This window comes from Podarcis erhardii, assembly GCF_964252035.2.
Source record: "Podarcis erhardii genome assembly, chromosome: 2".
Taxonomy (NCBI): domain Eukaryota; kingdom Metazoa; phylum Chordata; class Lepidosauria; order Squamata; family Lacertidae; genus Podarcis; species Podarcis erhardii.
Genome location: NC_138498.1, coordinates 99,077,860 through 99,090,272, shown reverse-complemented (window position 1 = coordinate 99,090,272; position 12,413 = coordinate 99,077,860). Strand labels below are relative to the sequence as shown.

Genomic DNA, 12,413 nt, shown 5'->3' with positions numbered 1-12,413 from the left:
GTTTACAGCGTCCAGCACACTTCCTTCTTAGCTGCGCAATAAATTCTGCTTCGCCCAGTCACGCCTTAGCAGAGTAGCATACAGCGGTGTAAAGCTGTCAGTTTCTTCAGACAAACATACAAAGACAGGTCTGTCTATTTACAGCTCTTTATTGGTACATTTCTCAGAAAAACTGTCCATCGCTGCTTGCAGCCATAGCAAACATGTCTCTCTCTCTCAAACACACAGAGAGAACAGAAAGTACAGGAAACAAGCTCCTCCTTAGCTTCTAAAGCTGACGTCAGAAAGTGACGCACACCTCAGAACACTTAACCAGTTAAGTTCTGAACTCTAACACCCCCTCTTGCGTTGCTTTCTGACAAGACCTGTGGAACATCTTCAGCAACACCCTGTGAGATCAATCCCTTCCCCAATGCCTCGTGCCCTCCCTTGGAGTACCTGTTAGGCATCTGTGGAATCATCTCAGAACTCTCAGAATCGCACTGTGCGAAACTTACCCACGCACCCATGGCCTGGTACCTCTCAGGTGGAATACCTTTGGTTGTGCGACTGGATCGCCTAGGCACAAACTCTGGTGTTTCCTCTGGCTCACTGTCACCAGCAGGTGTGTCCTCTGCATCACGGGATTCCCCCTCTGACTTAAAGCATCTTCGAATCCTCTCCATTACACTCACAGGAGAACTAGGCTCACTCTTGGGCTGTCCTTTTACAACTCGTGGAGACGCCCCATCCAGCTCCTGACTCTGGTCAGCGAGCTGATCGTCATCAGCAGACTCAGCCTCTCCTTCCTCCTCATCAGAACCTTCCTGCTCTGAATCAGAAAGACATTCTGAAAGAACATCACGCTGTGCTGCATCCTCCCTGGATTTGAGACCATGAGTCCAGGTGTTCTGCGAAAAATCATCCTGAATCGTTAGCAGATACCTGGCCCCCCCTAGACTCTGTTCCTTGACAGGATTGAACAGATCTATGTGAACCAGCTCAAAAGGTTTAGTGGTTACCCGTTCCACCTTTGGGTAACTGCACCCTCTCACCTTCGCCTGCTTGCATGTGTCACAATTAACAGCACTTTTACAATTTTTAATCTTGCACCCTTTTGTAACCTCGGGTAAAACCTGCAAATCCTCTACAGGGCTGTGAATGGTCCTCTGGTGCCATGTGCAAGCACAAGTAACATGAGCGGGAATTGTAGCACGCAGCGCCTGTGCTTTCTCAACCTTCCCCTCACCCTCAAGAGACGTTTTAAGAATGAAAAGATCATTCTGCCCCTTCTTAACCTTGGCAAGTACCCTCTCCCCTTTGGAGATTGTGCAGACATCATCCTGAAAACAAACCTGGAACCCTTTTTTCAACAAATAAGGCACAGATAACAAACAGTGATGCACCCCTGGAACAACACAAAACTCCATCGTTTCCTGCAAAACAGAAAGATAGGCATTAGCAAACTTAGAAACATTTGTTCTTTGTCCATTTGCGAATAAAATAGTCTGTCCCTTTGGAACTGCCTTGCAATTCCACATCTCGACTGTAGGGGTCTCTGGAACCATGTTGCGGTTAGCAGCTGAGTCAATAACAAAGCTCAGCTTGGAATTTTCCACACAGCTGTTCTCAAACAAAGCCATGCTCGCAGTTACTTGATAAGACTCTTCCTGTTGTTTACCACGTCCGCCGGACTCAATCCCACGCCTGCCTGCCTTTGCAGGCTGGTTGCCATGGAAACCCGGCTGGTTCCCATGGGAAGTGTCCTTGGCAACATCCTGCCGTGCCTGTGTGCTCCGGTGGGGGCAACTGCCACGCAGATGTTGAACTCCAGTGGAAAAACACTGCCCGGGGCTCCTCCCAGCTGGCCTGGCCTTCCTTCTTCTGGAACGGCGCCTCCCACCAGCCTCGCCCCCTCTGAAGCTCCTCTCCGCTCCAGCACTAGTGGAAAGTTTTTTCAACTTGCCTTTGGAACTCTTCGCCCCCCCGATCTGCTCACCAGCGCTCCTAGAGGCCGATACATCGGGAAATGGGCCTGCCAGTCCAGCGTCTCCAGGGCTCTGGCCTTCTGCTGAAGCTTCACACAAGCCCTTCAGCACATCCCAGGCAGCCCTTGCTGACTGTACACCCTCCAAATGAGGCCTCAGCGATGCATGAACGCATGCTCTGAGCATATTCAGTTCTTGTTGCATTTTCTGCTGGCTATCTTCCCAGCTAAGGGGTGGTGCTTTTGGCTCCCTCTGGCTTCCTTCCCAAAGCCCATGGACCAGGAACCAGCCCCTTATTCTTTTGCTCCAGGTTGCCCAACTTTTTAAAGTGAGCTTTTCAAGCGGAATGTCCTCAAGGACCTGGCTCTCTGCCATCTTCTCCCGTTCTCCCAAGGGGCCCCACAAGCTGTACTTACTCCGTACCAGCTGCTTCCGGCTCCTGTCCGTGGAGAAACGGCCCAGCTGCTCCGGCTCTCCCTTCAGTGGAAAAACGATTCCAGCTGCTCTCAGCGTTTAGCTCTGTCTCTCAGCAGCTCTCTTGCCTCTCAGAAGCAGGCAAAAACTCCCTCTGCTTTCCGGCATCAGGCTAGACTCACGGAACGCAGCTTCCAACCTCCGGCCAGCTTCAAAGCATTCCAGTAGCTCAAAGCCGACGGCTTTACGAGCGTTGACTGACCTCCATAACCTGTGAGATATCGATCTTCCAGCTTGATCGTTGAGCCGTGACCGCTGATTAGTTTACGATCTCAATCAGCCGTTTACAGCGTCCAGCACACTTCCTTCTTAGCTGCGCAATAAATTCTGCTTCGCCCAGTCACACCTTAGCAGAGTAGCATACAGCGGTGTAAAGCTGTCAGTTTCTTCAGACAAACATACAAAGACAGGTCTGTCTATTTACAGCTCTTTATTGGTACATTTCTCAGAAAAACTGTCCATCGCTGCTTGCAGCCATAGCAAACATGTCTCTCTCTCTCAAACACACAGAGAGAACAGAAAGTACAGGAAACAAGCTCCTCCTTAGCTTCTAAAGCTGACGTCAGAAAGTGACGCACACCTCAGAACACTTAACCAGTTAAGTTCTGAACTCTAACATCCTTTACCTTTACCTTTACCTTTAACTGTCCAGGGGTCCTTTACCTTTATTTTTACAACAATGAAAAGAAAACATAGCTGCAACATAACAAAGGTAGTTATAAATAAAACATTGAAAATATACACCCTAACTGAACAACTTCCACATCTATCACAAGATCTAAAAGAAAGATACAAGAGGCCAACAGCAACAACCCCCCTCACACATAGTAGGACTCAGAGTAGAGCTATGAAGATGCCTTTTCCTGCAGCATGTGACTTGGTTTGGTATGTAAGGCTGTGTCAGCTGGAGTCCCCCCCCCCCCTCTGCAGACACCTCCTGCAATGCATTTGCTCCATGCTGGTAGCTTATTGTGGTCTGGATTGCCAAGGCTGATGTGCAGGCAGCTGCTAATGGATGGGTAGCCCTGCCTCTTGAGAAGTTTAGATGAGATGCCCTTTTAACACCTTCCATCTCTGATAACAGATGCGGAACACAGCTCCCAAGAGGGAAGGATGAAAGAACTGTTTTTGAATTGAGAAAAGAGAATTAAGGGGAAACACTTTGATGGTTTTCAGATAGCTCTTTTTACTGAAGGGGGCACAAGAACCATAGAATCAAAGAGTTGGAAGAGACGCTAGAGGTTCTCTAGTCTAACGCCCTGCAATGCTAAAGCAAAGGGTTATGAACAGCAGGGAGGCAAATTGAGTGAATGCCTCAAAAAATACCCTGGTTGTAAGAGACATCATTGCTAAAATAAAACTCTAGGGTTTCCATATAACCCAAGGTTTATTTACTTAAATATTCATAAACTGCGCACTCCACATAAAATATCAAGGCGGAACACAACAATATATCCAAGTACAATACAGTGGTACCTCGGGTTAAGTACTTAATTTGTTCCAGAGGTCCGTTCTTAACCTGAAACTGTTTTTAAGCTGAAGCACCACTTTAGCTAATGGGGCCTCCTGCTGCTGCCACGCCGCCAGAGCACGATTTCTGTTCTCATCCTGAAGCAAAGTTCTTAACCCGAGGTACTATTTCTCGGTTAGCGGAGTCTGTAACCTGAAGCATATGTAACAACCCGAGGTACCACTGTACATTAAATAAATACCACAAAACCTACATGAAATAATAATAACAATGACTGACTCTTGAGACAGTTTAAATGACAGTGTGAAAAGGCCTTCTGAAAGTTAGCAGCGAGGATGTCTGCTAAATCTCAGTCAGAAGAGTATTCCACAGCATGGGGTCAGCAACACCAAAAGCCCAACTTTCAGTTGAAAGCAATCCGGCTTCCGAAAAACTGGGGAACAGCTAACACTGATCCTCCGGATGATCTGAGTGACCCAAGCACTTTAGGACTTTGTATTTCAGCGCAGGAACACTAGAACTGCCTCGGTAGTGCAGATGTTTTAGCAGAGCTGACACAAAGCAGCTTGATATTCAATTCCTCGTCATGTGCAGAAGTGGTTATTTTTCGGACTACAGTTTACATGCATCAAAGAAGTAATTTGAGATACAATCTGAGTCTGGATGCAATGTGTCATAGCATTGTTGGTGTGTGGCTTTGCAAATGTGGTAGCAATTCTGTTGCTTCACAGAGGCCTTTGGTCAGTTTCTGTATCCAGTTGGTTTCACTTAAGTCTTACGATGGCGTCTGATACATATTTTTGTTTACAGTATCTTCTCATTCTTCACATTCACTAAAGTCTTCCAGTGAATCACTTCTAACATTTTTAAGCGAGCTATAGACATGTTTAGTATTGTTTTAAACCACACACACTAGTTTTTATCCCGGGACCATCCATAAAGTGTTGCAGTGTATTCTCACCTGCTAACTGAAGTCTTCCCCTTTAGCGTTCTGGCCAGTAATTTCCTCCGAGAAGAACATTCTACCCACCTTCATAAATACCCATTTTTAATTTCCAGCTGACAATATTCTGTGATTAATGAGCATGCTGAGTCTTCACTGGACTGGGGTGCTTTTTGGGTGTGCATGTCTTGCCCCTGCATATTTGTATGTCTGCAAACCTCAGAGTTTCCTCCCTTTTGTTTCTCAGAGGCCCCCTTTGGCCTTATTTCTTTCAGTACTAACCATCTAAGTCACGGGTAGGCAAACTAAGGCCGGATCTGGCCCAATCACCTTCTACATCCGGCCCGTCGACGGTCCAGGAATCAGCGTGTTTTTACATGAGTAGAATGTGCCCTTTTATTTAAAATGCATCACTTGTGGGGCCTGCCTGGTGTTTTTATATGAGTAGAATGTATGCTTTTATTTAAAATGCATCTCTGGGTTATTTGTGGGGCATAGGAATTCATTCATCCCCCCCCCCCCAAATATAGTCCGGCTCCCCACAAGGTCTTAGGGACAGTGGACCAGCCCCCTGCTGAAAAAGTTTGCTGACCCCTGATCTAAATTGATGGAATAGCATGTGATTAAAAAGGGAAGATGTTTCATCCCCATAAATACATGCTAGTCAATTAACTCATGGGTTACAGTTACTTGATTGCTTGCTTGATCAATCAATCAATTGATTCAATTTTCACATAAAGAAAGCATTAGTTCTGAAGGTAAAGGCATGCTTTGTTGGTTTTCAGATTGAGCTCCCGGGTGTGCTAGAGGTCATCATAAGAAAGAAGGGGAATACAACAGCATGTGCTGCTTACAGATTTTCTAGGTCACCCCAGGGTATGTATGGTCTGAAAGCAAATGAAGCTGTGTCTGGATGGGTGACTGCCTAGGAACCACAGTATGTCATCTTAGATTCCACCTCAGAAGAAGAATATAAAGGTAAGGAAATAAAACAAAATAGATTTTTAAAACCTACTGCCCAATCAATTGTGGCTTTCTTAGGCAAGCAAATGCTTAAATAAGTTGATTGAATGTTGATTTATAGACTCGTAGAGTTAGAAGGGACCCTGAGGATCATCTAGTCCAACCCCCTTCAATGCAGGAATATGCAGCTGTTCCATAGGGGGATCGAACTTGACACCTTTGCATTATCAGCAGCACACTCTAACCAGCTGAGCTACCCAGGATGTGATCAATTATATGTCAAAAACACGGACCCACCAGTTAATTGCAGAGTGCGCTCTCTTCCACGAACAACCCTTATTTCCGTGGTGACAGTCTAGTCTGAGCTTGGGAAGGAAGCTATATTGGAACAATCATGGAAGAACATTTTGTTCCGCTGAGAGGCTTGCCAGCTACTGTTTATTTCCCCAACAGTATACTTCACTTTGCTAAGAGAAAGGGAGGAGGGATGGCAAGCCTTTGTAGTTGTCAGCACCTGAGGTGTGCCCTGCGTTGACAAGGTTGTTAAACCAGTCATTGCATCAACTTGCTGGGGAAAAGTTGTTTTGCTGGGCAATGGCTTTATGGCACTGACCGACTCGGTATCGGTTGAGATTTTACTGGCACTTAATTTTTTTCTCCCAGATGTGGCAGCTGAGCCAGAAGGACCTGCAAAGCCAGCGAAGCTGAAACTAGTATTTCCCTTCCTTCCTTTTCTGCCACTTGACAATTTGACAGCAGCCAAATTCACATCTAAATAAGAAACTGGATTATTGTATGTAACATGTGAAGAACGAATAAATCAGGGGAACTCTGCCAAAGGGTCTACATATTTATAGAGAAGCCAGTGAAGGTTCCAGTAAATTGAAAAGAACCTAAGAACAGGCACCCCCCTCTGTTACTGGAAAAAACCCAACAGAGTTTATTCACAAGCTTGTAAGAAGAGGCTGCGTGATCAAGCCAATGACTGATTTAGTCAGTTATGCATTCTGTTCTTACAGTGGCCAACCAGATGCTTACGAGAAACCCCAAAGCAAGACCTGAGCGCCACAGCACTCAACACACTTGTGATTTCCAGAAGTTGGCTATCTGTAACCTTGGAGCTAGAACATATTCATCATGGCCAGTAGCCATTGATCACAATGGCTATATTCTACTTCCATTGTTGGAGGCACTATGTAGTGTGTGGGGTCAAGTAGCTTTCCTTTTGGTACATTTCAAGTAACACTTTCTAAACAGAAGAGAGTGAGTTACGGAACTGTCTACCTAGTCCAGTGAAAGAACCATGTGAATTTATATTGCAATGGGGCCATTTCTCATCCCCTCACTACACCCTATTTCCCTTGCCATGAAAGAAGATAAATGACTGGCGCAGGAGATGGGCTTTTGGAACGAGGAGTGGTTCCAAGGTGTTCAGAAAATGTTTCTCTGGGGATCAGGACTTACCTTCTTTTTCAAGGGGCAGGAAGAAATTTGCTTATTTGTGATTGTTTTAATTGCCTGCAACTCATACAACAGAATGTGTTTTGCTTGAGCCATGTGTACAGTTAACATTTTTGCAGGCATTAGTACATTAAAGTGGACTTGCGAGTATTCAAAGGAGGCAAATTTCTAAATGCATTTCTCTTGGAGTAAGCCCTATAGAACTGGACTTGCTTTTGAGAAGACTCATAGGATGGCTCTGCTAATGAGTGCTATGATTTACAGCTTGCCATTTTCCTGCTTCGCTTTTCAAAGGTTTTCCAGGGTGTGGTCAGGCACAAGCTGTATCTGTGATGTTTCAGATCAGCATGACAAAACCACGAAAGAGGGCAAACCTATGTTGACACCATCCTTTAAAAATAATTTCATCAACCTACCCCTATATTATGTATTAGTAATGTATTTGTGGCACACCATAATGGTGGTTACTTGGGAGGAAAAATATCAGTATGGATGGTTCTACTTTATTCAACCTCTCCTTTTGTTGTTGTTCTTAAAGCAGCTTTTTAGCCCTTATGCCTGCTCAAATAGACTCAAAATGTGGAGCCAATGCCCCTTTGAGTAGGAATTTCTGTGAAACCGAGCCCAAGCATTTATAACAGAAACAACTGATGTATTTTGCCCATTTACCCCTACCTCCACTCCCTGTCTTTTCTGCTGTAGTTTCCTGTGTGTTAAATTTTAGACTGCAGGCTTTTGGGGGCAGGTATATTTTTTCTCCTCTTGTACTATTTACATCATGCACAAAGATGGGCGCTACCTAAAACAAGAAATACAAATTACGATCACTAGTTGAGGTAGAAGACTTCATAAAAAAAGCAGAAATTGTATTGTGAGATTTGGGGTTTGGTCTGGATGTCTTCTAAGTAGTTGTAGAACAGGTGGGTGAGGGTCTGGACCTTGGAAGGACTGCCTTAAGCATGTGGTCAAATATACCAAACAATCCTGACATTGCTAAATAAAGAATGCTTGTTTTCTTAAGGCGATTTCACTATATAGCTGCATTCTTCCTGATCAGCTATTACCAACCTGCTATAGCTCTCCTGCTATTGTTGAACCACAACTCCCATCAGTTCCAGACTCCTTGTGGTTCGGATCACATTTTTGGCACCCCGTGTTTCCATCTTACTGCAAGCTGGAGCAGAACCAAACATGTGCTGGTAAAATCTGTGCAACGTACCCTGGGTTGCCCGTACCTGGTGCTACCAGCCAGGGGAAAACTGGACATGTCATACATCTTAAAGCAGGCATAGGCAAACTCGGCCCTCCAAATGTTTTTTTGGGACTACAACTCCCATCATCCCTAGCTAACAGGACCAGTGGTCAGGGATGATGGGAGTTGTAGTCTCAAAAATATCTGGAGGGCTGAGTTTGCTTTTGCCTGTATTAAAGTAAAATAACGTAGCTTTGATAAAAATAAGGGTGTTTTTTTTGCCAGTCTCAGAGAAGGAATAGGATAGAAGATGGGGCGGGGGAGAGGATCTGCTCAGAAGATTTCTTAGCTATTTTCATGATGTTATTCATGTCATCTGGGCTTTGTGTTTTTTAAAATCAATAATCAGTATGGGGATTTGGATCAGTAGCACAAAGAGGGCAAAGGGTAAAATCCCACTTCCCTCATGCAATGGTCCCAAACCATTGTGGTTTTCCCCTACAAGCAATTAACACCACCACCACACACACACGGCCAGAGTCTGGTCCTGAAGTGGATGGAAATCTATGAGCTACCCACAACCCATATACGTTAGTTGACCTGCTTATGAATTATTTTACAATGTGGTGAAGGAAAAGTCTCACATGAGGCCAGCCTACCGAAGGAGTTGTGCATGGTTGGTGGGAAGGGGCTGACAGAGTTGAGGAGGGTTTAATTTCTCATGTGCCCTTTTCTTCAGAGATGTTTATGCCACAGGCATGTCGCTGGCATGTGGTAATGGGAAATTCTCGTACAACAAACACGCACACTATAAAACGTACATGCACGCTCTTGAGAAGAGGAAAAAAGAAGAGGGGAAGAGGCCTACATTCACAATAAGCCAAGAATGGAGTACCTTGAGAGAGAAGCAAGCACATCTTTCAGTGCTTTTCTTTGACTAGATCATAACCTGTGTATTTAACTTGCAATCCACACCAGAACTTTGGGATGCCAAAAGGTAAAAACAAAAAAACAAACAAAAATAGAGAATACGGGAAATGTTTAGTAGCATACTTTTCGAGTTTATTGACCTATACAAAATCATAGGTCTTTAAAAAGTCAGGAGTAGTAAAAGAATAGGCAAAAAAAAGATATCCTTGTTTCTAAAAGGCTATACAAATATGCACAAAAGAAATAAATTATTATTTTTGTTTCTTTTTTCCACATTTATTCCAAACTTTAACTCTAATAATACAAATGACTAAGGACCAGCTTAACAAATTCAGATTCTCTCTGTGTATATATATATATATATATATATATTTATAGAATTCTTTTTACATGATTTGGAGTATCAGTAAAAAAAAAAAAAGGTTCAAAAACCTCCCCCCCCCCGAAACTTTTCCATTCACAATAACAAGGAGTGATTCATTCTGCATTTTGTTTTTTTTAAAAAAGGAAGATCCCCAAACAGCACCATTGGATAGAATCCTGAAGCACAGCATAGCTGAGAAACAAAAATATTTTTTATAAGTTTGCAAAATTACACTAGGTAAACTTTAGCTAATTTGTTCCTACAGGTAGATGATATGAGGTAGGCTTATTCCTCCTAGATAAAACCTGCAGTTGAGTTCTTCCTTTGTTTGCACAGAAAAAAATATTCACTTATTTTGTTTACATGCTAATTCATCACTCGGTTGCCCCGATCTATATAGGAGGAATGTTTCCACATGAGTGGAAACAGGTTTCCATTCACAGATCCCCCAGATGGCTATGCTAGTCTTCTTCACATATTACTTGTATGAAGGCGGCAACATGGAAAGAAAAGTACTTGAGGTCACAAAAGACTCCTCATATGGTGAGGGATAACAAGTGGAGAGACTTTTTCTACCCATGTACGCTTGTCATTCAGGATTCTTAAATCATGCAGGGAGCTTGCAGGGATAAAAAGGCTTCCTACTTCAGAAGTTATCCTTCAACACAAAAGGGGTCAGAATGAATCATGCAGCCTCAAGGGCAGGGTGAACACACAGCCCTGCGGTCCATTTATATCTGTGTCGCCTCTTCGTTATTGTGTGAAGACGGCTACTGTCAGCTCAAGCCAGTTCATTCTCCACCCTGGTGCTCCTTCCCCCTTTCTCTCTCTCTCTCTCCTTGGACAACAGATAATGAACACTGATCACATCTTGAAGGTGAGAGGTTGCACCAGGAGAGAAGCAGGGGCTATTCAAGTCTTCTGCTCTACTCCTGACTTCATTGACTGGGACCAGCGAATGCATAGTGCACCTGCTTTTTACAGATAGCAGATTTTACAATTTAAATGCCCTTTGATTTTTAAGGCACCAACTTGGTATTACTGTTAAGTGCAATTGTGTCCACTGTTTTTTTTTTATTAAAAAAAATAATACTGGTCAATATAGTGAAGCCGTTCAATGCATTGGACATATTGTCACATCAGTAACGCAAATATTCTCGCAAACTTTCTGTTTCTTAAGATGTATCAAAACCAAGTGTTTCCCTGTGCATTCCACATTTAAACCTGCATGCATTATTGCATAAATGAAAATTTATAATGGAGAGGTGTAAAATTACTCCCCCCTAGGAAGCAATTTGAAGATGCCTGCTTGCACTTTCCAGAAAACAGCCACCCTGCTGCCACAGTTTGATGTGGTACATTGCAATGTGCAACTACTGCTTCTTTTCTTTTCACGGTGCTTCGATGAGAGAGAGAGAGAGATTCAGGACAGCACATCTTAAAAAACATCTTTAACCTCATTCAAAATACTGTTTAAAACCCCAAACATCCTTCAAGTAGTGCTGCAAAGTCAACCTTCTGCCCTGTAGCCCACAAACTCGTCTTCTTGATCAGCAGATGCTACGACAGAAGCGACTCCACCGTTGTAATTTTCTTTCTCTCTGAATTGTGCTCCTAAAATGGTCCCAACAAGAATCCCCTTTTCACATTTTTTTTGAAGTTTGCACCATCATCTTCTTTCCATCTTTTTTAAAAAAGTGCTTTCCAAAATACTTCAACCAAAGGCTGCATTTTGTGGTAGGAGATTTAAAACCAGATCTCTTCCTCATTTTGGTCTATTTGGATTCATGTTGTTGTGCTAACATGGATAAGAACCTGCAGCTTTGTCTCGCTGAATACTTCATCCTCCCATAACAGTCCTCACTTCTGAGTTGCACCAGGAAGCTAAGTTTTGTTTGTTTTGTAGAACAGCATAAAGGTGCAAGGCACATGGGGTAACTGAAGCCAAGGCTAGGCTCACACTAAAGTCCCAGGCTTCGAATCCTCATGCCAGAACAGTCTCTGGTCACCGTCTTGCAAGTCGCCTTCTAACTGGTCCCTGTCGCTGCTGCCCAACTGGCTTGTTTCAGCATACATCCTGCAAAAACATAATGGCTATTAGTGATATGCAAGATGAACTGCAAATTCAGGTGCTGCTCAATAGTACACTCACTTATATTCAATATAACCTTATCCTCAAAGCAGTGAGATTTGAAAGTGAAATCAAGAGGACTTGCACCAGTCTGATGCTGGAGCAGTAAAGGCCCAGGAAGTAGACATAATGGCCACAGTGAATATTGGTTTCGGTGACAGATCAACCCTGTATTTCAGCTTGTGTATTTAATTACAGATTATGAGCCCCTGGAAACTGACCGGTTATAAAGTTTGGAACATAAATACCCATTAAGAGAAGACATATCAGAGTATTTGCTTGGCATTTCTCTCTCATCCTATTATGCAGAGTCCAGGTTAGGTCACAGCACATGTATAAACACAGCCCACCAAGATGGTAGTTTTGACACCCTATGACAGTGAAAAATCCTGCAAACTGGGCTCCTCCACAGCCAGTGACAGATGAAAGGTCTCTTAAGAGTAAAAGGACCTGCTTCTTCCAGAACTGGCAATGGGAGCACTGGTCAGTGTTCTGGATTGGAGCCAATGAAATAAGC

At 43.7% G+C, this 12,413-nt stretch overlaps 1 protein-coding gene across 1 annotated transcript in view; it reads right to left on the bottom strand.

The window, feature by feature from the left end:
* Nucleotides 1-9,511: 9,511 nt before the first annotated feature.
* The window catches only part of FRMD4B (FERM domain containing 4B), a 139,072-nt gene continuing 136,170 nt past the window's right edge, over nt 9,512-12,413 (bottom strand). Inside the window, exon 22 of the mRNA XM_081850049.1 lies at nt 9,512-11,859. Coding sequence (XP_081706175.1) covers nt 11,722-11,859 — 138 coding nt within the window. The 3' untranslated portion in view covers nt 9,512-11,721. The remainder of the gene's footprint in view (nt 11,860-12,413) is intronic.